Below are 27,340 nucleotides of genomic sequence, written 5' to 3'. Positions count from 1 at the left end.
CATATCGAAATTCAGGCCTGGTCGAGGAGAATTAAAAACAATATGGAATTTTCAAGGCGTTTGATTATAAACAATTGTTAGGCCAGGACGTAATCAATGACCATCTCCTAGCTAGTTAAATAATAACGGACAGTTAATATCCAACGAAAGTACCAATAAAAAGGTGTTAGAAAATAAAGCTGCGCCAATTACAGCTTCAAATCCTATTTCATTGAATTGAATACGTTGTTAATTAATTTCCGTTCTCCATTTTTTTTTATTATTATCATTTATCCATGGAACCTGTAATTTGGTAATTACGCCATAAATAGGAGATAATCTGTTCCACATATTGCAGCCTTCATTTGCCCCTTCAGTACGTTTCCCCACTCGCAATCAGGACGTGCATAATACACAGACAAAGTAAGCAATAATACGGTGATTATTGCATGATTACTGAAACCCACCCTTCGAAAATATGAAAGAACATTACGAATCTCTGTGGAAACGATGGAAATCATAACATACACATGCGTTATTTGATTGGCAGGTTTCCATTTTATTTTCACTGCTAAAAATTCACATTTTTTTCTACTCAGTTGAGCGATTAATCTTTTAAAGAAAACGCTTATAAAGGGTTTTGGGCAGGGTTCTAAATAATTTACAAAGTTTACCCATATCAAATTATACGACACTGGAATGGAAAGGCTGTGAACGGGTATAAAAAGCGCCCGGTGCAATATCTCACAATCTAGAAATATGAATTTAGAATGTCGATTTAAGCCTTCGGCTTTTCCTGCTTCGGACTTCTCGAAATTTGACCGATTTCGTATAGGATCGAGAGAAGCAAAGCCATATTTTGCAATTAGCGTTGATATCGATGAAAGTCCCGTACCAAACTTAATCATCCTTGAATGATCAATTTGAAAATTGCTTAATGCCGTGCGGCAATGCACCGCTTATCACGAGGCATGGAGTAATGTACCGCTTAAACTCCGTAAACAAAAAGCAGTTCGCGCACGTTCCTTTAAAGTAGGCCCGTTTCGAACCTTTATAACCTGTCGGCAAAGCTTCAAACCTTTCGATTTTCTATTTTTGATTAAATCGATTGATATTTGTCCCGACTGTGCCAAAAATTCCCCAATCTCGGCACTGGAGCGTTTAAAATACCAAATCGAATTATCAAAAGCTGAGTTCGGAGTGATGAAAAATGCGAGGAAGATTGACCATTCGAGGACAACGAAATCTCGATAGTATAGAATTTCCGAACTATGAAGGATCTCGTCAAATTCTTGAACATAACAACAGTTAAATGGCATAATGTGTATGAAACTTCTCATTTCCATCATTAAACGGGCTGTGAGTATTTCTCTTGGAGATCTTGATCGAACGGTTGTTTGCAGTAATGCAAAATGTAGAATTCAATCCAAGAAGCAGCGAAACTTTAATTTTCCAGTTTCCAGGCGAAGTGTAAAGAAGTTCCTGAAACTTGAAATTTTAAAATGTCTCCACTCAAAAATAATCTGGGATGGGAGCTTTCAAGAAAGTTAAGAAGTTCTGGCACGCCTTACTAGGCACAAGAGACAAGTTTAGTGAACCTAAGAAGGAACTCCACAGGACATACATTAAGTGTTGAAAAAACTATGAAATTTATTAAATTTCATGTAATACTATTCGTTAATCGGTATTAGATTAAGAATATCTTGGTACGCATTATTTTTGCCCCACGAAGACTAAAGTAGAAACTTTACTCTCTCTCTCTCTCTGAGGAAGAATTACCTTGGGTCATTTACTATCGGGGGGCATAAAAATTTAACCCCTTCTGACCTAATTGACGATGTGTACGCTATACAGGCAGCTCATGGTAACCGAGATCCTCGCGCATGTAGAATCAATTCGGGACATGCTTTATATTTATGCTCTAAAAATATTTGATAATTAACTTCAAAAATGGACACGCTGTACGCCATGACGGACATTTCAGAGACAAACGATGTTGACCGGATGACTGGGTGTGTTAATGCGGCCTGCACGTGTCCAAGGCGTGAGCGATCGAATATAATACAGCTGGACGAAAAGTCATCCTTTGTTAAGGAAAATTTCGGACCAAAACTACCCTAATTTTTTGATAATCTTGTAAATCTATATTAGGGCCCTTATTACTTTTTTATTGTTCGATTTTTCGAAAAAAAAAACAAATCAGTTAGGTTTAAATCAAGACATCGTGGTGTCTCCAGTTTTTCCATAAAATCGAATAATTGAGCTCTCCATCAATGAGCGCTTCGATTCTAATTTACTGCAGCAAGGCCGATTGTAAAAGTAGCCTGAATGGGATTCTTCCATCATTCGGGATCCTGACAACACCCTTCAGGGTTTAGTTTTAGTTAACATTTTCAGAAATAATTCCCTCGTTTAAAGACGAAAGTAGACAGTCCATTAACTTAACAGTTTCCCTTTGTCTGAATAACTTCCGGCCTGCTCTTGATAGTTGATTTAAATTACTACAGCGGCATTATTCACCAACGAAATCTCGCTTATCCGAAAATGGAAATGGAAAGCGTCATAACACCAAAAACCACAGCGAATTCCAATTTATTTAACCGCTTATTGGTTTGTGGGTTATGTATTACGCGATTGCAATAGACGGCAGTCTACACGGGGGCCAATGGTTGATGAACAATATCATATTTATATTTCATACAAGGATTGGATACGATGACAAACAATATTATTCCTTGCTGCTCTAGGCACATGTCAGGGAGAATGTAGACAAACAAGAGTGTATAATTTAGACGTAGGTATAACAGGTAGGATGTTTGCATTTTGGAGGCTATTTCACTAAGTTCAGAACTCCCATGATAGCACTACTTTTGAGTTGATGCCTAAGTACGCACTGATGCATTCTCCTTTGAGGACTATCAAGAGCATCCGTTCTTCGAGGTTTTAAGGGTGCTGGAGTAATTTTTTGTGCATTCTAAAACTAGGTCAAACTACTTCGATCTATGAAAAGGTTAATGCTTGCCAAATGCACACAAGGAAAAAAGTTGGGGGGCTATTGAAAATCAGCATCCAAGAGTTTTCGTTATATGTATTTGTCTTGGCGTGTGTCTTCGTAGCATGTGCAAACGGGATCACACGTCAATACCTATTCCCATATTTCTCCCGTTTTCCATTAATCCGAATCAACATCTGTCGCAGGTATTGTTTCAAGTTCTATCCTAATGCTTTCGCACCACCCTGATGCTTTGTGCCTGCACGAATTGGACTTATTTAGCACTATCTCATGTTTATTCAACTATGCAACTCCTTACAAATCTTCGGCTGTAAACCTGCTATGTAAATTAGGCCTTTTACCTTAAGCAGGCTTATTCGCCCTCGTATGTTATCATGTTCTGAGCTGAATGATAAATGAACTAATAAATTTTTCTACCACAAGATACCACGAAATCTTTCCTCAATTTCTTTCAGCCTGCTATTTATTCCTAAACATGAAATGGACAGTTCTGAGCAATCAGTTTAACTTAAGCTTTGAACTTGTAGTAATTGCCAATGTCCATTAAAGAAGGAACGAACACAGGGATCGTCCTAGTCGTTGTGATATTGTGTGATACGGGGATAGTCCCAGAAGTTCCCGACCTGACACCTAGATGGCGATTTTTGGTTAAAAATTGGTGTACATTGCAGAAACATAACCTTAAAAAAATTTATATGTACGATTTGAGGGCGCTGCCTTTGTTCTTGTCTCTTTTGCAGCAGTTTTTACTGAACGCTTTTCGAAATTTTGTAAACGTGGAAAAATTGGGTCATCGAAAAGTCGCTTTCAACTTCAAAGCAGAGTTATATTCTACACTAAAGGAGTTTGGTCCTTCATTAGACACTGGAAAATGTTGGGTGGCAGAGTTTAAACACGACCGCACAAGCTCCCAAGACGAACTCTGTAGTGGTCAACCCAATGACACTCCGAATCTGACCACTTCAGATATTTTGGTGAAAATCCACAAAGCTGCACTGGAAGATGGGTATTTTAAAAAATTCTTACACCGCATTTAGACCGAAAAATTAGATCTGAGAAAATTGTACGCAAGATGAGTGCCGCGATTACTCACAGTTCAACAGATATAGTGGCGTGAGGATGTTTTGAGGGAGAATTTGACAAAGTTTCGCAATACTTAAGTTCAGCATTTGACGTCGATTCATTATCACGGATGAAACATGGATCAATTGCTTCTCACCTGAAATGAATGTGCAGTCAAAACAATGGACACAAAGGAAAGAATCAGGCTCCAAAAAAGGCGAAAACCGATCTACCTGCAGGAAAGGTGATGGCGTCCCTTTTTTGGGATGCACGTAGGATAATTTTATTGACTAACTCCCTAAAGGGAGAACAATAAATGGAGAATATTATACCAATTTATTGCAGCGTTTGAGCGAAGACATTAGGAAAAAGCGACCGCATTTGACGAAAAAGAAAGTCTTGTTTCATCGAGTCACGCACCAGTCCACAGTTCCGTCATTGCAATGGCCAAAATCAATCAACTCAGTTTCGAACTTTTTCCTCGTCCACCCTATTCGCCAGATTTAACCCCCTCAGATTATTTTCTATTTCCAAACTTGATGAAATGGCTCGGTGGAAAGAGATTTGCCAGTAATAAAAATGTGGAATCCGAGGTTGACTTTGAGACATTTGAAGCTTTTTACTATAAATAGGGTATAAAAGCTGGAAAATCGCTGGGAAAACGTATGTCAATCTCAAAGGAGACTATGTTGAGAAATAATGTAATATTTTCCATTTTTTTTTCTTTGAGTGTTAGGCCGGTTACTTCTAAGTCTGTCCTCGTATTAATGCCCAAAGTATCTACGAATGTTATACAGGGCGTACGTACTGTAGCTTTAGGATATGCTGCTAATACAACTACACGTCAAAAAAGTCTAGTGAACATTTGTCGATTGAATCAAATGTAATTAAGCGACAAGAATTTCAAATTTTTAGTGTTATGATTAACTATTGCTCTCTTTAATAGTGACCTACACTTTAAAATCTAACTAAACATTCATAAATCCCTAATTAACAATCAAGTGAAATCTAATTATTAAACAAGATTGTGTTTTTAATGCAGTAACTGCTCGAAATGTCCACACAATGCATGCAATCTAGTTCCAGCTCTCCTCAAAATGAAAAATGTAGCCCTTCTAATGATTTTTAGATCAGCAAGGCTATTTCGAGCTTTATCCATAATCTTAGCTATATGTCGTTGACTGTTTTCAAAAGTTTCGGCAGAAACCAGACTTTTCAGTCAGCCCCAAAGCTTCTACTGATCCAAAAATCATTAGAAGAGCTGCACCTTCCATTTCAAAGAGAACTAAAACTTGAATGCTTTAATTGTATATAATATTTAAGTTTAACTTAATTGTTAATTAGGAGTTTGTTGATATTTAATTAGATTTAAAAGCGTTTGGTCACTGGTAAAGTAAACAATAAATAATCGTAAATTTTAAAATATTAAATTCTGGTAGCTCGGTTACGACTGCTTTTAGGACGCGTGTCCACTAGACTTTTTTGACTTGAAATTGCTTTGACAACACACCCTAAAGCTATAACACATACGTTACAGGACGTCCCGTAAGTATGTACATTATTTCGGTCTAATTGATGATAGAAGTGATCAGTACCTACGTCAGGAGCTCCACCGAATTTGACTGCATTTGATACTTCCCTGAAGTAATAAACCAACAGTAGGGGATTGACATTTACCCTATTCGTGCTACGTACTTTGATTACACATAAAGTTACCCTTGACCAACAAGAAGGGTCAAAAGGCAAAGTCGGTCCGGGACAAGTAGTTGACGATTAAATTACTTAAATAAATACACGGTGAAAGATACTCCTGATAATGCGCTTAGTCTGATTGTTAAAGTTAGGCAAACGCTTGTTGCCTTAATTAGGCTTGATGAAGATATTTGTTGCTTGCTTTAAATTTTATCATTTTTTTACACACCTACACGGGATGAGTCATAAACTAGCAATGAATTTAGGTTAAGTATATTTTTTGTTACTGAAATTTCTCACCCTTTAACTACCGATTTGCGTTTCACAGAAGTGTCAAAGGAAACTTGAACGTTGGAAAATGAAAAAATTACATCAAATTTCAGTTTTTTTGGAATACCCCCGAAATTCATGGAAATTCTTCAAAGCTTGAAACGACACATTCTTGAACTCTAAATTGCGCAACTTTGCCCCAATTAAGCCGACCCCAAATGCTTCTTATGAACACCTTATGATTGAGCTCCAGAAACGGATATCATATAAAAATGTTTCAAACCTATTGACGAGGTAATTCTAAATATTCAATAATATATCTGGTGGAACAGACAAATGCAATAAATTCAATATATGCATATTTCGACAAATGCGAAAGCAATCGTCACACGTTAGTTTTAGATTCTGAATTACATCCTGCAACGCGAAATTTTCATCCTTAAATTCATCTATCTTTGTAGGAGAATTGCTACCCCCAAAGTTTTAAATTGGAAGTATATGTTTGCGATACCTACCTCACTTGGAAAGTCTTTTCATTCTCTATTCAAGTCTGCCATTCTTTTAGACTTTATTGCAAAGAACTATAATAAAAAAATAAATTGGAGGAACTGATGGCATTCCCTACAATAAACTTAAAACTTATTAACTGATACAATTTCGTTATTGATAATGTATAATAATAAAATAATAAAACGAATCAATCTCAATCTGGTATGGGATGTCGAAGTGCGTGCCTCTGATCTCATGGCAGTATCCTAATCGTAAATGAAAGTATCTTCTAACATTAATTAAAATCTCAAACATAATCGATCTAATTAAAAATTTAAAAAAAAAAACAAAATTTATTGTTCTTTTTAAGTCAGCTAGAACACGTGATTTAATTTTGTACACAATAGCCTTCACATGTCCCCACAGAACTTCAATGGAGTAAAATCAGGTAATCGTGCTGGCCATTCTAGCAATCCTCGCGTCGCTTCTACCGACGTGTAAATGTTAGGTCGTGGTATTGTACGATTGATTTTCTTTCGTAATTTAACTTCCAATTTAAGAATTTGGCGGTTGCAAGTATCACGTAAGGGGTGTTGAATTTAGGGATGCAACTTCTACGTCACAGGATGTAATTTGACGATCTAAATTTGACGTATTTCGGCATATTTTTTACATTTGTCTGAATATGCAGATTTTGAATTTATTCCATTTCCATTACAGACGTAGCAACATTTACCCATGACGGCGTTAATAACATACACAATTATCATGTGTGGTTGGACGAGAATCCCCGCGCAACAATCGAAAGTAATTTTCGGCCTAAGTTTTCAGTAAACGTGCGGTATAGTATGATTGAGAGTTATTTAATTGGCTCTTTTATTTTGGAGAATCGCCTCACAAGGGAACACTACTTGAGCTTCATTTAAAATTAATTACGGGTACTTCTAGAGGATATTTCTTTAAACACCCAAATACAAACCTACTATCAGCAGGATGGAGCACCTGCGCATTTCGCTCGACAAGTTAAACAACGTTTAGACGAAAGGTTCCCAGAGCGTTGGATTGGTTGCGGTGGTCCTCTTAGTTGGCACCCAAGATCTCCATATCTCACCCCATTAGACCGTTGTTTATGAAACTAGTTTAAAAATAAGGTATACAGGGTGAAAGTGGATACTAGAGATGCACGCTGTAGAAATGCTGCAGCTGATATCAGAAAAGATATGAAACGATCAGGGACGCAACGAATGCTCTTCATAGACGAAGTAGATAGTGTTTAGAACTCAGTGGCAGTATTTTTGACCATTTATTAACGCAATGTTATGATAACCAAAATGTTAATTTATGAAATTTATGAATTTTAAAAATTTTATGTTTCCATTTTATTTACCCTGTAACTTGAAAACGAATGAAAATCAGATAAAAACGCGTGACTGTGCTTACAATTATTTTTCGTGTACAATACGATCCTGAAGTTTGGCACAATCCTCCCGAGTCACTTTGTATAAACAATCGTAACTGTTATTAATTGTTACTAAGTTGTATGGTACAGAAAGGGCGAACGATTCCACTAAATGCCAAGTACTTGCTTCTCACAATTCGCTATTGGTAGCTAATAACATTGAAAATTCAAGACGGACTTAACCGTAACAATCCTTCTAGATTTTGGGTTTATCATAAGTTCAACAGAAACCGTACCAGAACGGTTCGAGGAATACTTTTCCAGAAGGGCTCCTAAGCCGTTCCAAGACAGTTTCTTAGGAAGTTTGAACAAATCTAACAGTCTAAATGAAGCAAATCAATATAGCAATAACCACTTAAGTCTAGAATTTGCTAAGTTGATAAGTAGATTGACTATAGAAGACAAATCCTATACATGCTACAAGATGTTTAATTTCCTACCACCCTAGTTCATTTCGCTTTGCAGTCTATACTTTACAGGTATAATACAGGGAGACATTATATTGTTAACCTTATTTTATCAGAATTTATCATGTAAATATCTAGATACTCAAATGCACGCATATATGCATATGCATGCATGCGGCTGAAACCTTGGAAGCTCGGTCTGTTAGGATTATGCGGCCGCATTGATCGTTGATTGCTGTTTTCCAAATTCAGGTACCAGTGATCGCGTTTAAAGGAAAAATCTTGTTGTTTCCTTCAAATGACTTAAATGATTTTCTTTGTGAGCCCCATTCTCATTTCAAAACGAAAATAAAGCAAATTGTGATGCAAGAGACGCGAACAAAATCCTGTCCGTGCGGAACACCACGGACATGTCACAATCAGTGTGATCAAAGGCGATTTACGCGGGTTCATTTGGAGAGAAGCTGTCTCTTCTTGATCACGCATAACTTGAAATCAAATGATCATAGGGGTATTCTTGTGTTCTACGTTAAACGTATAAATTTATATTTAATTTAGGGCCCTTCGCTTAAATTTAAAGGTATGTCTCCCCAACTTATTTACAGAATAATATCCATTAAAGCCTTATTTTAAGTCACGCAAAATCCTCTAATATGCGAAAGTTATGTGAGATTACCTTAATAATCTCTTCTCTGAGCCGCTCAGTTCATAACACAGTGCCTTTGCCCCTATCACAACTATTTATTATTCATCGAGAACAAAGGCCAGGAATTTCCAAAATTTCAATTAGTTAGTTACTTTGACATGGTAACAGGTTTAGTTTATAAGTTGAAAACTTTAAGGTAATTCTGGAAAAAAATTGTTGAACTCATTCCTCGAACAACTTTCACAAATTTATGGGCAGATAACTAAATATATTGATTTCAATCTAGGTCACACTCTTCAATCAATGCTCCAGCAAATCTTTACCTACATTATAACCAGGGCCGGCCTTAGCAAGTCTCAGGTCTCGAGTAAAACTTTTAATCGCCGCCCCTGTACCCCCCAGAAAATGCGCCGACCAGGATAGGCCTCCGCCCCGGGCCGTATCCCCCATCCCCTCATCACCAAAATGTCGATACTGATTATAACTAAACGATAAACTTTGATAATTGTAAATTCGCCAAAACCTATTCCAGCCTACCTCGTATTTATCTCCAGCTTTTAGACAAATGCAATTTTAACATTGTCCATTCCGAATATCATGACGTTTCGTCCCACTGGTCCCCCGATCCCCTGCCAATCAAATTAAACTTAACATTACCGTTCTCCATTCCAGAAATGCTAGATATCCAGAATTCTCGGTCCTCATTAACGACGAGCCTACGGAGATTATAGAGGATGCCGCGCTAGAGGTAAGATCACTTTTATAGAGGTTGATAAAATCTTTAATGTTGGGATAAATTATCAGCAATAAGTTGGATCGTGTTCGGTTTGCTTTTGGGGTTTTCTTGATATTTTTGTAGGGGCCTAATGGAATTTCGGAAAATAGGGGTATGGCATGTTCTGCCACGATTAAAAATAGAGGACAGTTGCGAAGACTTGGCTCATTTGGCTTAGATGAAGATTTAAATGTTGTTTTAAAGGTAGCGAAAGTATAACCTTTCTAGCAGGAGCCAAAAAGTGGCCCTTAGGCTTTATCGAGAAGTATGTAGAAGTTCATGTAATGTGATCGCTCAGGGGTAAATATTGCACAAGATTGTTCCGCGTAAGACTGAAGCCCATGGGGATCTTGAGATTGATTTTATGTCAAATACGGTACAGGATTTTTTCGACTTGGACTATGAAACCTCTTTTTTTCGATTTAATTGAGATGTAGCCTTTGCAAATATGATACATTTTATGTTGGTACAGCCCTGTTTTTTAATTTCACCGTTTCACACATTTAAGCACAATTAAAAACAATTCTTACAGAACGAATTCTTAGGGATGTATTTTCTAATAAAAAAAATCTTTAAAAAAGTACCATTTCCTTTATATACCGTGCTGCTCGAAATTCTGCCCCCCCCCCCCTTCACTTCACTTTTTAACTTTTTTTTTTTATTCAAAAGCAGCATAGAATGAGACAAAAAATGTACATAAATATATATAAATAATATTACCTTGTGACTTCTGTTTATTTTTCGAAATGTTGTTTAGGTTGCCGGTAGGGCAAAATGGCTGATTTTTTAAAATTGCAACATAGGTCGAGAGACACCTCAACAAAGGACTTCTAAAACTACATTCAATGGTGTAATGTAGTTCAAAGTCTATCGTTTAGGTTTTGAGAAAAACAGTAATAAATTTCGTAAAAAATTCAATACCACCTCAGCTAAATGGTGTGTAAACAATAAAAAAAACTTGATTGTTGACAAAAAATTGTGTTTTCGATTTTGTACTCACAAGTAGTCTCTAATTGTGTTTATTCATGTATTTATTCTTTTTTTTTTAACCAAAAACTGTGACTACAAAATCGAAAACCAACTTTCAAGCAAAAAAAAGAAGTTTTTTTAAGTGTTCACATACTATTTAACTGAATTTTTTTGTCCCATTTCATGCTGTTTTTAAATTTAAAAAAAGAATAAATATTTGTTAAAAAGTGAATGAGAGAGGGGGGGGGGTGGCACAGCTTAGAGCCGCACGGTATAATGTACCCCGCAGTGATGTAATACACCGGTATTCCAAATTAGTACACGTACGGAAATCTTCCTTGGCATAAGGCACACGGAGGTTTTAGGAGATTTTCTAAAAAACTCATATCTAATTCAAAAACCAGTTGGGGTTTCTCTATTTTCTAGAAAAGAGCGAAACACTAAGCCTTGAACTTTCGCAGAGGACAAAGGCGTATCCAAAATAATTCTATTCGCGTATGTTTCTCAGTTCTGTGACGTAGATAGAGTGAAAATATAATCGTAAAAGAAAGGTAGAAATAGGAAGGGCAAACCCATCCGTGGTTGGCTCTAGAAACTATGGACGTTCCGTGCGTGGTACCGCGTGGTTCCCACGTTGAAAGCAGCAGATCTGCAAATTATAAGTGTGTAGGGCGCAAAATATGGAAATAGTCGAATTTGTGGATTGACAAAATCGTAACGATGCCAGGTAATTTCACGGCTTGTTACAAAATGGCTATTTCACAACTTCACGCGCATTGATAATATTTCCCCTTTTGACGACCGCAGCAAATTTTTCTTATGGCTCCTCGTTTAGGTTAAGGGGCGGTAAACGATGACTAATGATTGAGAATAAACAAATGTATGTACTTAAGAACCGTGATCGAGTATGCATTATCGCCAACCATTAACACACTTATTGTTCAACTAGATCATTTGGAAATCGTTGCCGGTTCGGGGTTTCTCAGAAAACTTTCCGTTCTTTATTTTCGTTAAGAAAACTTTTACTGGCACCCGTAATGTTAATGCCTTTGCTGCCGTAAAAACCAACCTAAGTGTATAATTTATTAACATGCAGTTAGGTATTGCAGGTCGCTCCTGGAAACCTAACTAATAATGTATCGGTATAGAGAGATAAAATGGATAAAACTTTGAGCAGTAGCGTGTTCCGGCAACTTTAGTAGTTGAAACACGGATGAATGTGCTATTTTTGAACTAACTATTGCACCATGAACTATCGATGAGAATATGAAGGCTGATAAGCCACGGCTAATTAGTATTGATGAGGGACACGGACAAAAATAAAGTTTTAACGAAATCGTGCCACTATGATTTTCATTCCGCATAAAATTATTATCAGCACTTGCTAATTTATGCCAAACATTTCAAAGCACTTAGCTTGCAACGACTGCAAAGCTGCCATATGTATTATTAATGGGAAATTACACGTTTTCGATCCTTCCAACTACCCTTTTGATTCAGCACAAAATAATAATTACAATAATCGTTTAATGTTGTTAAATTATTCCAAACATTTTAAAGTACTTGACTCTTAACGACCAGACCGCCGTATGCGTTATTAATGCGAAATTGCCCAATTTCGATCTCAAACATGACATTCCTGACATTTTTTTATTCAGGGGAGAAATTCTCCTAGCCGATATATTTCTGTCCGATTCAAATAGGTCTTGCCTCAAAACACCTGCTGCTACGTGGCCTATATAGGGGGCTTTCCGCAGACAGGTAGAAGGAACGGTATGCTAATGCTAAAGTTTACTTTAAAGCCGAGGAATTTTAATAAGCCCTAGGGATATTGATTTCGGCACGATTCATTATCATTTAATTACATGATGATTCAAACCGAATGTAGCGTCCCGAAATTTGAAAAATGTGCCAGTGTTCGTCCTCAAAGTTTCCAGGGAACCACGGAGCTCGTTTTAGATTAGGAAATTTTCTATACAGTTTCTTGTTCAATTGCGTGAGAGTCATTCAATCGGACAAAGCAATTCGCCGCAATAAGGCAATAGAATCGGAAAAAAGAACAATCGATTGTGGATGAAAAAATCGCAATTTTTAACCTCTGGAAATGCCTAGGCAATCCGATTTTGCACAGCACGTTTAGTCGATTTTTCGCTGCCAATGGGAGAAATATTGGCACGTGAGTAATCCTGGTGCAAGTGGCCGTTATGGTACTTTACCGCCTTTGCATAATAAAATAACTTTACAGCAATGTGCGCGGTAAAGGTGATTTCCGCGAGTCGTTCTTTAATTTGATCTTTTGCCCCCCTGCCCGAACACCTCAAGGCAAACGAATAGCGACAGTAGTGTGCGGTAAAGGGTCACTCTCTGCACCCGCTGTGTCAATTTAACCGTCAACTTTCGTGCAAGTTACGTATGTGTGACCTTCTGTAAAAAATAAATTAAAATTTCCATAATAATAGGTGTACGACTTTGCTTCCGCCATTTTTTTTTAATAGAAAGCTTTAATGGTATGTGGTGGCCGAAATATACTGCGTGACATAGAAAAAAGAACACCCCGTAAAAATGGTTTCATTTAAATAATTTGGGAAACGCGAGTTTCTTAGGCTGAAACAAATGCTTCATTAAAGAATTGAGCAAATTTAATTGTAAAAAAGAAAAAAAAATCATTTGCCGGTGCTCCGCGATGTCTTATACATTCCTATACACGTCTAGACATAGATTTAATGGGGGAATTGATGTCTTCCTGGGGGACCTCATTCCATGTTAACTGGACAGCATGATATAGCGCCGCTAGGGTTTGTGGAGGATGGGGTAAATTATGCAACTTCTACCTACAATATCCCATACATGTTCAATCGGTGAGGGGTCTGGAGATCGAGGTGATCAAGGTAGAAAATTGATTGCATTTGGTTGGAAGAAGTCCATAATCACTCTAGACACATGTGGTCGTGCATTGTCTTACTGGAAAACTGGATATACAAGATTTTCTAGATAAGACATAAGATGAGGTTCCATGACGTTTCGGATGTATCGTTGGCCTGTCATACCGTCGCTAATAAAATGTGAAGGTGACGTGTTACCTTATGCAATAGCACCCCCAACCATTACCCCAACAGTCCAATCGACACGTCTCTGTATTGTAAACTTAGGATCTCGTCCTTCACCCAGTCTTCCTCTTACTCTTGCCCGATCGTCATGCATACCCAAGCAAACTCTGGATTCGTCACCAAACACAATATTATTCCATTCCAGATTCCATACACTACGGTTCTGGTTCTAGTGGTGATTTCCGTAAATGACGGCCAGCCTCCCATAGACCCACAATTCGACCTTTTTTAAACATGCTGAGCTGATGAAAATTTCACAGCATTTTGCATTTAGGCATATTTGATTAATTTAAAAGCACTTTTTATGCACACTATACGCCAATAAATGATATTTTGCATTTATATTGTTGATATGTGATTGCAATTTTTACAGTAAAAAAATCCTAATAACTTGTAAATACATTGATAAACATGGATCAAAATTTAATCGTTTTTTGTGTTTCCATATGCAAATGTACACGGCCAAAATTGGTTAAACAAAACCATTTTTACGGGATGTTCTCTTTTCCATGCCACGCAGTATAAATTACTCACAGATGGCGTGCCATGAATTTGAGAATCCCTCAACATAACCCCATAGAAACATTAGTCGATTCGAGTGTGCATCATCAAGTTATTGAGAATTAAAAATGTCAGTTTACGAACCAAATTCTCGCCATTTGCATGAGCTTTTAATTTCCTGCTTCAATATGAAGTAATCTGCGCCTGAAGCTCGTCGAACGCTCTCAAATACTTATAGTTGAAAGACCATGTCGTGAGTGGTTTCAACGCTTGGAGAACGGTGATTTTCGGGTTGAAGACCGGCATAATGCTGTAAGAGAGAGGGCTTTAGAAGAAACAGAATGAAAATACAAACGCAAAAGAAAACCAATTGAAGATGCTTAATGGAGACTCGTGTGAAAGTTAAAAAGAATTGACACGATCATTAAGGGTGACTCAACGAGCAATTTCAAAGCGCCTTGTGAACAGACTGAGGGCAAAAATGAGTTCGTTACGATAATCCCAAGTGCAGAAAATCATGGATATATCCTGGCCGTGTTTCCACGTTAACGGCCCAACCGAACATTCACAGCTCCAAGGTGATGCTCTGCATTCGGTGGGGCCAGCTCGGCATAGTGTATTATGAGTTGTTCAAACTTACTGAAACAATCACAGACGGTCATTATCGAATTCAATTGATGCGTTTGAGCCAAACATTAAAAGACGAACGGCTGTAACACATGAATAATCACAATAAAGTAATTGCAGCATGGCAATCCCTAATTCCATGTTGCGAAAGAAGTCAGGACATACTTGAAAACGGTGTAATAGAAAGTTTTACCCCATTCGCCGTATTCTCCAGACATTGCTCCCTCTGACTATCACTTATTTCGATCAGTGGCACATGGTCGGAGTGATCAGCACTTCTGGTCTTATGACGACGTAGAACAGTGGTTCGATTCGTGGATTGCTTTAAGAGATGGCCAGTTTCTTCAAGACCGAATTCATGTGTTCTTCGAAAGACGGGAGAAGGTAGTGGCCAGTGATGGATTAATCATTTGAATCATAAATGCATAACCCGTTTTTTTTAAATAAAACCTCGAAACTTGGAAAAAAGCGACGAAAGCAAAGTTGTACACTCAATACCAGCCAAGCTTCACGTAATAAGACAAAATGCATAGGTCTCATGAGGTAATATCTCTTCTGGAGGAGGGACGTAATAATATGCCAGAAAAGGTGATTTTTGGAGAAGTTTGCTATAAGGGTTTCTTTCAATTTTCACTCCCTGCGTAAACGTGCTGCGCCACCTCCTTCTGCATCGTCTTCGTTATCGAAACTCACGACTTTGGTTTTAATGCGGCACTTAATCATTTTACTACCGCACACTATCTACTACTATATCACCGAGGCATTAAAAGGTCTAGTTTAGTCTCTTGATGTGTAATATATTATTATCTCTATTTTACCCTTTCAAAATATAGGCATAACTCATAAATCCGTCGTCCAACTCTTATCTCCACATGTAATGCATTACCCCCATAATAAATATCAACCTTGAAGAGTTGTTATTAATGATTTCAGTAAACTTTAATGCATACTACAACAATAAATCACTGTCAGATGTGTGAGTATGTCTCTACATCGCTTCCGCTCTAGCAAAGATTTTAATAAAGGCTCATTTGTTCTAACTTTGCCTCCAACGACAACGAGGCCTCTAAGTTGAGTTTGAGCTTTACCTTTAGCCTCCAATGATTAAACGATTAAATTCTCGCTCCTTTGAGAATATTGCATTATGCCGAGCACCCTCATGCTTCCATAGCTTGTGACTCTCACGTTTTGTATTGTAAGAATGCACGTATGAAAGAGAAGCCTTTGTTACACTTACCCTGTAATCGCTTGCACTCATTCTGTCCTCCGTGTCAGTTATGTCCGTGTTATTCTCCATTATCGTGTAGAAATCCATTGTATGGTGACATTTTAATCCATCTGGAACAATAAATTGATAGCTCATTGCAGTGAAGTTTTTTTTAACACAGTTCTCTTTTGCGAATGTAAATTCATTATTATTGGCGAGGTTGAGGGACGGACTGTCTGGGCCTCCGTTATTAATAATTTAAGAAAACGAGTGCGGAATATCAAACCGGCGCTATCAGGAGGTATGTTCTTCATTAAATTGTTAATGAAAGTAAGTAATTGGGTTGCCGCCTATAACTACCGGAAAATGGCAGTTCGCGGGAATACCAATACCAGTTTTAATGTAATGGGTTTTTCCGATGCCCCTTACCGTGATAAATTTGACGTATGCGCTGAAGACACCTTTGAATCGACTACTATTTGGACAACGACAAGATTCATATTGTCATACCTCACGTCCTAGTGACCTAAAGAGGGTTCCATCAATTTTCTACTTCGCCGGCCCTTTTTCAAGCCAAATAAATTTAATAACAGAATTTCAATGGACTATTTGTTGCATGGAAGTGGCCATTAAATACGTTATTAGGTTTCTTCTATCAGGAGTTTTCCACTGTGTTCTTTGTCCATGGACGTCCCTTTATATTCGCAAGACTTTTTGGAGGTACAGTTTCGCTAGAATCTCGAAGCAGCAAAGCCATTAAAATTGGATTGTTTCGTGTCGAAAATCCATTAATTAGACTCTTTTTATGAGAATTTTTTTCTCATTGCACGAGTTTGGAATTTACTCTATTGACAAATCGGCAAGAACGTGAACACGATTTTTGTTTTCTCGAGGTGAAGTTAACACGTATCGTTGCGAGTTAAGCCTCTCGACATAAAATATCTCCCTTAAACCAACCTTCACATAGTTCTCAAGAAGTTTACTTTCTCAAAATAAACGTAATAACCCGGGCTTTCTGCCGTTTATGTTTCCTAATCCTGACTGTACCCTATTTCATACGCCATAAAACAATTTCGCACAAGTGAACGTAGCTATTTGCTTCGTTTTAACATTTCATGGACGTCCGATAGGTCAAAACAGTATTCATACACCCGGGCCAACCCTGCATTTGCAATTTTCATAACTTAAAAACAATTTAAATAATAAAAATTTTATACACGCTCATTCAAAATTGAATGAAAATATTTCAACAGAGTATTTTTGAGGTCAAAATGCGACCGTTCCTTCCTACAAGCCTGTATCCTAAAACGCACTTCTTCGGAGGTGGAATCATGGAAAGTTGGACGAAAAAAATCAATCATATCCAATTGTGGCCACAGTTGCCGGTCAAATTTCATGGAAATTTGCAAGCCTTTGTTTTTTTTTTTTAGGTGCTCTATTAATTTTTTGCTTCGGAACTTATCTAGATGTAATTTCAGCAGAAAATAAGCAAAAATATCAAGAGCCGCAACCCAACAAGTTTTTTAGTTTGGCATTTTCACATGTGGGCCGTGCAACATGTAAACCTCCGTCCAAACCCTTCTGAAATTGGATTCAAATGATTTTTGAAGCAAAAAATTAACAGGGCACCTAAAAAAAAGAGGCTTGCATTTGTTTATGAAATTTGATCGGTTACTCTGATCACGATTTGATATGATCCACTTTTTTTCACACAACTTTCGACGACTCCGGGCCGAAGGGATGCATGTTTGGACACAAGTTTATAGAAATAAAGAATGTTCTTTTCACCCCAAAAAAACTCTCTTAAAATAGTTACACTAAATTTTGAATCGCCTTGTATATCCGCGCGAATATCCAAAAAAATACTAATACCCTATGAAAACCAAACTTTTAAGACCCTAACAACCATGAAATTTAACATAGACCACACAAATTATAGGTAGTTTTTTCAGGTATTTTGGATCATTCAATTAAAAAAAATATATTGCAAAGTTCTTCTCTATGCGAAATTTCTCTATTTCTTCTCTGTCTTTCCAAATGTTCTTGTAAGTGCCCAGTCCGATTGTGACCAGAGAGTTGCGGTGGTGCTTTTAACAACTGAGGTGGATTATACAGTGCGTAGCATTTAACCTGGAATTGGAACGTTCTGAGTACGAGACATCTTACAAAGGAATATTTAGTATCGAGCTGTAATCACTCAAGGGGGAAGTGCCTTGGTACTAGAGTTGATTCCTCTCTGCTCACTGTGTAGACGGGGTGGGTGTTAAGTTTTTTATTTCACACGGCGATCCAAATTTTTTTACAGATTCGAATAATTCGGCTAAAAATAAGAAAAATTCGTCTGAAAATTTTTTTCGGTCCATGCTAGAAAATACTGTAATCGACGAAATTCAATGTCTCTTTGGTTTGTGATTTCCTGAGAGGTTCGATGATATCTGCTTGAGAATGAATAAAAACTTGATTTTTTTTTATAGCTTTTATTCAAGGCAAATGCTCGAAATTGTATCCGCGATCTTCAATGCCCTTATTTACACGTGTTTTAAAGGACCCTCCGCATCTACGAAGTGTATCTTCGGGAGTGTTAGCGCAAACGCAAAATTATATCCTCGCGTGTCGTTGGTATTTATAAACCTGATATTTGGATTATCTCATCAAAGAGAAATTCGACGAAGTCAAATCTGGAGATCTGGCAGGTTAATTGAGCGGACCAAATCAGATGATCCATCAACCGTTAAAATTACGAATAAAGACTTCTCGTTTCTTCGCAGAATAATTGGCTGGACAATCGTCATGTTGAAACCGCACGTTCTGATGCTCTTCCAACTTTAAGTCTTGAAATGATACGGACAGCTCATTTTCCAACATATCCCAGTACATTTCACTATTCGAGTTCCCTTCAATTACGTGGGGGTCGATAAGTTTACTGTCAATGATTCCACACCTCACGTTGACTGTCCAAGGATGCTGGTGCGCAACTTGGCGAAACGAATGCGGAATTTTAACACTCCGGTAATGCATTTCGATTTTCTCTTCTACGGTCAAACACTCCATCGTGAAGCAGCATTAACAACCGTACGTTCAAAAGTGGATGTTTTATTTGTGACATTTTATTCCCGTAGAAATTTCGTGAAAGCGGAGGTTTCGAATTAAATTCCGTCAATTACAGTGTTTTCTAGCATGAATCGAAAAAAAAAAAAAAATGCTTCTTATTCTCAGCTTCACCATCCGAATCTGTAAGAAAAATTTGGGTTGCCGTTTGAAATTAAAAAGTTAGCCCCCCCTCCGCCCACACGGAGGGTGGAGGAAAACCACCTTTAACACCAATACATTTTCCCCTCAGAGCGATTAAAACTTGATACTAAACATTTGTTCATGGGATGCCTGGTACTCGAGATATTCCGATGTTCCAAGTTAAATTTTGCAGATTATAGCAACCACTCGAATTAATTTTGATGAATGCTTGGGGTCACTGTCCTATTAAATGTAAAAACTCTCTTCTAGTCTAAGCTTTTGAGCAGCACTTTTTAAATTGATTTCCAGGACATTTTTACTCATGAATTTATCCATATTTCCTTCATTAAAAGTTAAATTAACCACACCCTTTGCTGTCAAACAGCTTCGGACCATTGCGTTCCCGCCACCATGTTCTACTATTGGTCTCAAACTGCGTTTCTTTGTGTTTCCCCCAGGTTTCTTCACACTGTCTGTATGGGCACTGTCAGATCCAAATAAATTATATTTGCTCCCTTAAGAGAAAATAATTTGCTTCCAGAACTTCGTGGCTTTTTTTATGTGTCCAAGAGTGAATGCAATGCGCTTTTTCCTGTGCATTTTATTTATCCAAAGGTTCTTGGTTGGTTTTCCCCCGTGGAATCCTGTTCTTTTGATATGGTATCCAATGGTCTCATGCATCAAAACAATTTTTGCCCAGTTGTCTGTTCCAGTTTTGAAGCGAGATGAGGTGCACCACATTGGAACCCTTTCTGATGTGTAGTAGAATGAAACATTCATTTCCTTGTGTTGTTTCTCGTGGTCTTCTAAAACGTGTTAAATTATTAACAGATCCTGTTGATTCGTATTTCTGCATGAAGAACTGAATGGTAACACAACTTATCTCAACGCATTCTGATATTCTCCCATAAGATTTTTCTTTTTGATGATATTTGATTATCAACTTTTTGACATATTCGCTAAACTCTTTCCTTTTTTGTCCATAACCATTGTTTTTAGCTGTATTTTTCCCCATCTTGGGTCGAAGTTAACTGGTGACGACTCATCGCAAATAAATGGAATTTCCACATAGAAGATTTGACAAAGAAATAAACCAAAAACCTCAGGATATGGAGACTTTTTTGGACAAACCTAAAGACGATTCTCTTTATTTTCCTGGTAGAAAGAGACAGTTTCCCATTTAAACTTTTCATAAATATGTGCAATGACGTCTTATTTACACGAATATATTAAATTTTATGATTTAAGTTGTTTTTACATCACGAAAACTGCAAATAAATGGCACTCGCCTGGACGTGTGACACTATTTCTACCTACTGCATGTCGACTTCAGATTAAACGTTCGATGCATTTTGAGATTCTCTTTCCATTAAAGCTGAAAACGAAAACTTAGAAACTGCGTTAATTCCAACATGATTCAAAAAGCTCAAGTGGCATATTAAATTAGCGACTAAATTGCCGACTTTAATCTGAGTTTAGAAAGTTTCAAATAATTTCTGGAAAATTGAGGTATCGCGGTTTACAATTTGCTCTTATAATAAGCGAAAGATGGAATATGGGGCCGAAGAAATGCCTACATGTTAATTACATGTAAATATTATTGCTCCAACATGCTTCAAGATATAAACTTTCTATTTAGCTTTCGGCTTTAGTCTTGGGACGTGTCTTGATATTTACATACAAGAAGAATTAAATTAACCAATAACACGTCCACATATCTGTTTAAGTTGCATGAGAAACCAGAGGAAAATGCTTGAGATTTCATATTGAGAAAGTCGCTTCAGTGGTTGAGTTCAGGGGTGGATTGCTGCGGTTTCAGAGCGTGTCCTTCTTGTTTCGGGTGGCATTCGTTCTAGTGCTAATAGCAAAAATAAGATGCATGTGGGTATATTTAATTATTTTTCTCTTTCGATCTCATTCCCGGTGGGCAATCGAGGATGATTGCCTTCATTATATGCTCGTCTACTTATACGGTATTATACTTGAATATTTGCAAAACTACTATATTTAGCTATGGATAAACAGCATAGCGTCTGTCTACAATTGTACACAGTGTTTAACTAGAAAAGAACAAATGACAAAGAACCACGGCACAAAATCAAAATCGACCGTTGTATTTTTGTTGACTCGCCCTGTATGCTCGGAAATCCGCATTCAGAATCAAAGCATTTTAAAGATTTTTATTAATAACATTTTCTCTATCAGTTTTACAGTTTTGTATGCAGCGTATCACGATATCTGCAATGTTTATTAATGTAAACATACAATTAGTAGGTATTTGTAAACAGTGCTGTATAAAAAAATGTTTTGGGGTACATGGACTAACAACATTAAATTTAGCATTGAAATGATTGAATTGCAGTTTTTTTGGTTTTCATTACATTTTAAGAATGTCTAGACATTTAAGTGTAAATAAAATAACGGTTGTAAAATAATGGTAACGGTAACGGTTGTCGGTACCATGGGAACCATTCCGAGCGTACGAGAGCGAAATTTGGATCGGCTAAGGGTGACAACTCCTCGTACGGACCGTTACGCCCAATTGGAAGCTCAAAGAAATTACACTGTAAATGTAACTGCACCCCAGTTAGTTTATCACCAACATGGAACTGATAATGCAGCTGTTCCAAGACGTACCATCTACAGAAGATGGAGGAAGGTAATTTAGTTTCCAGAAGGCCTTGCAAATGGCAACCTCGAGACCGTGGGAATCACGCCGCACGACTAGCATGTGCTCAAAACCATGTGATATAGGGCCCGGATCGGTGGAGAAGCATTTTGTTTGATGATGAGTCTCGATTCGGTTTGCATCCAGATTCTCGAAGAGTACGCGTTTGGAGAACACCTGGTACACGGAGTCGAACACACGGGAAGTTTGCAGCTACAGAGCGAGCACAATTACGGTGTAAGCAAGAATTTTCTTGGTCGTAGAACCAGTCTTGTTTTATTAAATCGTTTTTTTTTATCAATATGATTATGTTAGAAATATCCTAGATTCTGTTGTTGTTCCATGTAGAAATATGATCAGGCTAGATTTTATCTTAATTCGTGATAATGCGCCTCCACATACAGAGTCAACGTATTTTAATGGGAAATTTCATGGAGGAGCAAAATATTCCAATTTTAGACTGGCCCCGAGCACCCTTCCGATCTCAACCCAACTGTCGATGCTTCTCAGAGAAGAGTTTGTCGAAACTAAAATGAATTTTAACGCCGAAATAAGTTAGTTCAGGTTAGTTCAAATAAGTTTCAGGCTCTCCAACGGGCCTGGAATGATGTTAATCAGCTAAATTTGGTTAACCTGATCCTGAGCATGGAAAGGCGTTATAGTACCACCATAAATGAACAGAAATGATACATTCCGTATTAAACTTTAAATTTGTATATTTTTTTTAAGTTTTCAATAATTTCTTTTATGAAAATTTAATTTTCGCATAACAATCGCTTTTTACGTTCAGCTGTAAACGGTGTTTTGTGCAGATATGTACCTTAGCTTTGCATTTAACAAGTTGAGATAAAAATAACTGTCATAAGCATATTCAAGGCTCGTTTTAATGCAAGAGAATTATTTATTGATAGAATCTAGAATATCTCTAGATTTTGAGCATCTGTCTAGTTGCGATATGTGCGCAAAACGGAAATTAAATTTATGCACAAATACGCATTAAAAATATAATTCTTCCATTAAGAGAAATAAAATATGGAGCCAACGGCCAGTATTTCCGGAACTGAAACCTTTTTGGAAATATTTTGATTGGGCTTGAAGTAATCGATTAAGACGGGCCATCAACGTGAATCTGAATACAATGCGACCAATTCTAAAATCAAATCAATAACAGACGATGATGCACTAACACAAAATCCAAAATTTCGAATATGAAACTAATTCCTCGTGCCATTATCCTGCACATTACAAATATTTTAACATCAAGCCAATTACCATAATCGAAAAATCCGTACCCAATCAAACCATATCAGAGATGTAAAGGATTTATCCAGTCGTTTATTTTGATCATATGTGACTTGTTCAAATCGCAATTTGATGAATTTTTAATTAGAAATACCTTCGTTTTTTGCCTATATGAAACTGCGAAATTAAGATTAACCAAAATCGATTTTTCTCCTGAAATAATGCCTTGCGGGGATTAAATTTCAATGCTTCTTCCAAAGAAATTTCCATCCAACAACGGCGTACAAGCAATATTCTCATAGACTTTCAAACAACAGCTTCAAACGGCCTTTGTTTCCTCTACGAGGTGTATTGTCGATATTGTCGATTAAGTGAGATTCTCGACGTCGATCTACAGGATTTCCATGTCACTTCCTTTAAAAGTTCACCTCAAGGCACGAAAATGGCGTAGCACCGGAGAAGACTAGCGGAAAATCATTTCCAATGAACGTCCCGAAGTTTTCACTCGGAAACAATTAGATCTGAGAAATCGCTCTAATCAAATTTTAAAACGAAATATCGACAAAATGGACGTGCTTTGTAATCGTTCTACTTTAAGCGATTTAATTCGATGAAAATCTTTGACCCGAAGTGCCTAAATATCCCCTAGATTTTCTTTAATGAATTGGCGAGGAAGTTGGTACGCATTAATGCTAAAATTAAATAATTTTAGCATAATCAAAAGTTAGTTCCCAAAGAGGACATCAGTCTCGTAGATCAACCCCTTCAGTGCTAACAAGGAACCTTTTAAAAAAATTAAACCCTTTTACGAGATTACCTTGTCGCAGTTTAAAAGTTCGCAAACTTTCGCCGAAGACGAGAAGCGTGAGCGTAAAATTGGTAAACCCGTTCGGACCTCGGAGGGTGCGATTTCCAGGAGCACGTAGGGCGCGACGGTCGCGACAAAACTGGTTTTCCAGTTTTCCAGTTGTGGACGAAGAGGGTCGTCTCCACCTGATGCTTTTGCTCTTCGGCGCACCGTCTGATCCCGCATTTAAGCCCGTAATTTTGCACTATCTGGATTCGGAAATCTGCCTGAAAGTCTTCATTGTCAATTGGGGCATGTAGTATTCCTGAGGGAGAATTTTAAATTAGTTTTTTTACTTTTGTTCCATCTTGATACTGATTTCTTTAATAAAAGCTGTATTTTCAGTTCTTTGTTATGTAAAAGCGACGGAAATTGGCATAGAGGGTTCTGATACCGTAGCAACACGTGACAGCGGAAAAGGCATTTCTCGTCAAAAAATTTTATTGGACGAAATGTGGCATGTTCGCGTTAAATCAGGCCCTAAGTATCTGCGGGTTGTTGCGGCCGACTGATTGCTCGTTCCGTAATCAATGTATGTTCGATGGTGGTACCGTGCAATCTCTGTTGAATGCCGCATTATTGCCTCCTCACTTTGGCGGAAATCAAAGTGCTAAAGTACACATGAATTTCCGGCAAAGTAATTATGTAAATCAGTGCTAGGTTTCCCAATAAAGCGGAGAAAACTTTGATTTGAGATGCGAGTCTTTATTGGGGACCTGGCTAGTTATCGAGGTCCTGGATGAGACCTAGTTTAAAAGATAAATTAACTTACAATTTCCTAATCCCTCCATAAATCAGTACAGAACTAGCAATTTTCGAGGGCGTTAAACCCGAAGAGAGTTCGCCTCGATTTATAATAATTAGTACTAGTCCTTTCAAGAACTAACCCAACCTAACAATTTTGTTCACATAATCTTGGCCAAGGCATCCGAGTTGTCTGATTTATTAGCTCTAATACCGGCATGAAAGTATTCCTTCCATGTATCGAAATTTATGACCCCAATTTATATTGTTACCTGTACAATACACATGCAAAATTACAATAAACACTAAACATCGGAGGCAAACGAAAGATTTATTAGATAAACTGAGTCATCTCTTCGATACTTGAAACCCCTGCAGCAATTATTGCGAGATTCAAAATTATCGTTAGAGCCGAAATTATGTTTGTCCACTCTTTGAGCTCCCTCAGGATCGTCTCCCGACAGCTGCCTTTGAAGGCTGCAAGTTTAGTGCAAACTCTCGGTTAAAGAGCACAACATTCCGGTATCAGTTAAGTTACATTTTCTAAGTTTGGAGGTTTGGCCCTTAAACTTTTTTCCGCTAATTTCATCGAAAACAAAAAATGGGGTGTACCAAAATTTTACCTTCGGAGAGATAGATCAAATCCTTAAGAAAGACATCTTTTCAGATGATCTACTTGCAGCCAGTACACTGTGTATCATGTTTAGCAATTATCACTCATAGAAAGAACTAACTATTCAGGCCGTTACCGCCACACTGCAAGTATGACTGGAAGTCTACCATGCGGTGGTCAATTCGGTCTTTTGGCCTCGTGAGGTGCGCATTGGTGAGGAAGCTTGTGATTTCTATCTTGAGATCCAGTACAGCAGCCAGTGTACGTGTCACCAAAAGCCCTCCTAGAATGCAGATCAAGAGGACGATGTGTATAAGCTTAAGCCATGTTTGTTTGAGTCGAAAACCTGTCAATCCCAAAATGATTGGAAAATGATGAAGATCCCGTGCACTATGCAAACCGGGTCGTTGTTTATTGGAAGCCCAGGAGTTTTTGACCATGTGATTCCTATGACTACTAGGAGTATGGCTGAAGCGAAGTGAATACCGCTTATAACGTATGACAGTAATTTTAAATCAACACGTGACATTGCCAAGGGCTGTACTAATATTGAGGAAGGAGAAGGTATCCTAACCATGTTTGATGAAAGATCTGGAGATTTACATGAACTGTCTGGTTAAGAAAAACTTCCTTTATCCTAAGCTGGGGAGTAGCGCGTCAGGTGGCACGAAGGTTTGGTTCACTTCACCATATCAAGGGACAGCTACACCGAGGGGAGGTTTCTGTAAAGTATTAGAAATTTGTCCAATTTTTACAACATATACAAGCTCATCATTAGAATATTTATCCCTTATATCCCTCAATGTCCTGCTATCTCGGAGAGCCCCGTACACAATTGAATTTATAGAGCGTACATAAATAGGGTAACTATGTAAATCCGGGTCCCTGGAATTCTAAACTTACTTAACTTGCTTTAATAAGCCGTCCAAAGAAATGAAAAACATCCAGGCGTATCCTCATGCAGAATGTTTATATTTCTTTCAATGAAAAGCAGATTCTATATTGTTTTTTTTATTCTGCCTATATGAATTTGAACAAAATCGCATTACTCTTTCTCCAACCTTGTACTAGTGCACCAACACATACTGGACTTGCAAACAGTATTGCAAAACGTTTGTAACTTTCATAAGTTCAGGATCTTAAAAAAAAATTTTAATACATATAATTTTATTTGCAAAAGGGGCGTAATGCATTATTTTCGAAGTTCAAAGTTTTCACCCTTATCCTGCTACCCCTACTAACTTTTTATTTTGAAATGGAAAAGTGGCCCTTGTAGTATATCAAGTGAAAGGTAATTCAATAAGGGATATAACGGTATGCTCAGAACTGAAATTACATATACAGTTTCTTTAAAAAAATTGCACACAGTCCATATCCTCAATAGACAAAAAGTTTTAGCCTTTGCTGCCTACATAGACAAACCATTCTTATTTCACTTCGAAAGAGAGTGAAAAAATGACGGCAAAACATAGAAATTCCAAATCGTCTTCAGTATAAACAATTTTTTAGATGCAAAATATTTTGGTTTAACAGAACTCACAGTATTTGAATTCAGTTGTTCGACATCTAGCACAGTTAGAGTGTCGAAAAAATGTATCGTCTATCTGAGAAGTAAAGAATTGAGATTTTAATCCTTTTGAGGTATGAAGGTCGGAAAACTTACAAAGAGGTGTATCTCATATTTAATAAAACGTATCCAGACTGACCTATTGATAGAAGTTTAGTTTGTCAAAGAATTTTTTTAAAAAGACCCACAAACTGGAAGTGTGAAAGCTGTTCCTAATGTGGAAGA

The 27,340-nt window shown here is 37.5% G+C and overlaps 2 protein-coding genes across 5 annotated transcripts in view; one reads left to right on the top strand and one right to left on the bottom strand.

Annotated features, from left to right (window-relative positions):
* LOC136343224 (dopamine receptor 1-like) overlaps positions 1–24,278 on the bottom strand; it is a 145,970-nt gene extending 121,692 nt beyond the window's left edge. The window contains exons 1-2 of the mRNA XM_066289814.1: positions 24,162–24,278; positions 16,234–16,334 (exon numbers count right to left, since the gene is read on the bottom strand). Coding sequence (XP_066145911.1) covers positions 16,234–16,311 — 78 coding nt within the window. The 5' untranslated portion in view covers positions 16,312–16,334; positions 24,162–24,278. The remainder of the gene's footprint in view (positions 1–16,233; positions 16,335–24,161) is intronic.
* The window catches only part of srl (spargel), a 129,334-nt gene that overhangs the window by 41,746 nt on the left and 60,248 nt on the right, over positions 1–27,340 (top strand). For all 4 annotated transcript variants that reach the window (XM_066289810.1, XM_066289808.1, XM_066289809.1 and 1 more), the window contains one exon: positions 9,690–9,765. The gene's annotated coding sequence lies outside the window, so the exon portion shown is untranslated. The remainder of the gene's footprint in view (positions 1–9,689; positions 9,766–27,340) is intronic.

This window comes from Euwallacea fornicatus, chromosome 14 (genome assembly GCF_040115645.1).
Source record: "Euwallacea fornicatus isolate EFF26 chromosome 14, ASM4011564v1, whole genome shotgun sequence".
Lineage (NCBI taxonomy): Eukaryota > Metazoa > Arthropoda > Insecta > Coleoptera > Curculionidae > Euwallacea > Euwallacea fornicatus.
This window is presented reverse-complemented; position numbering and strand designations above follow the sequence as displayed.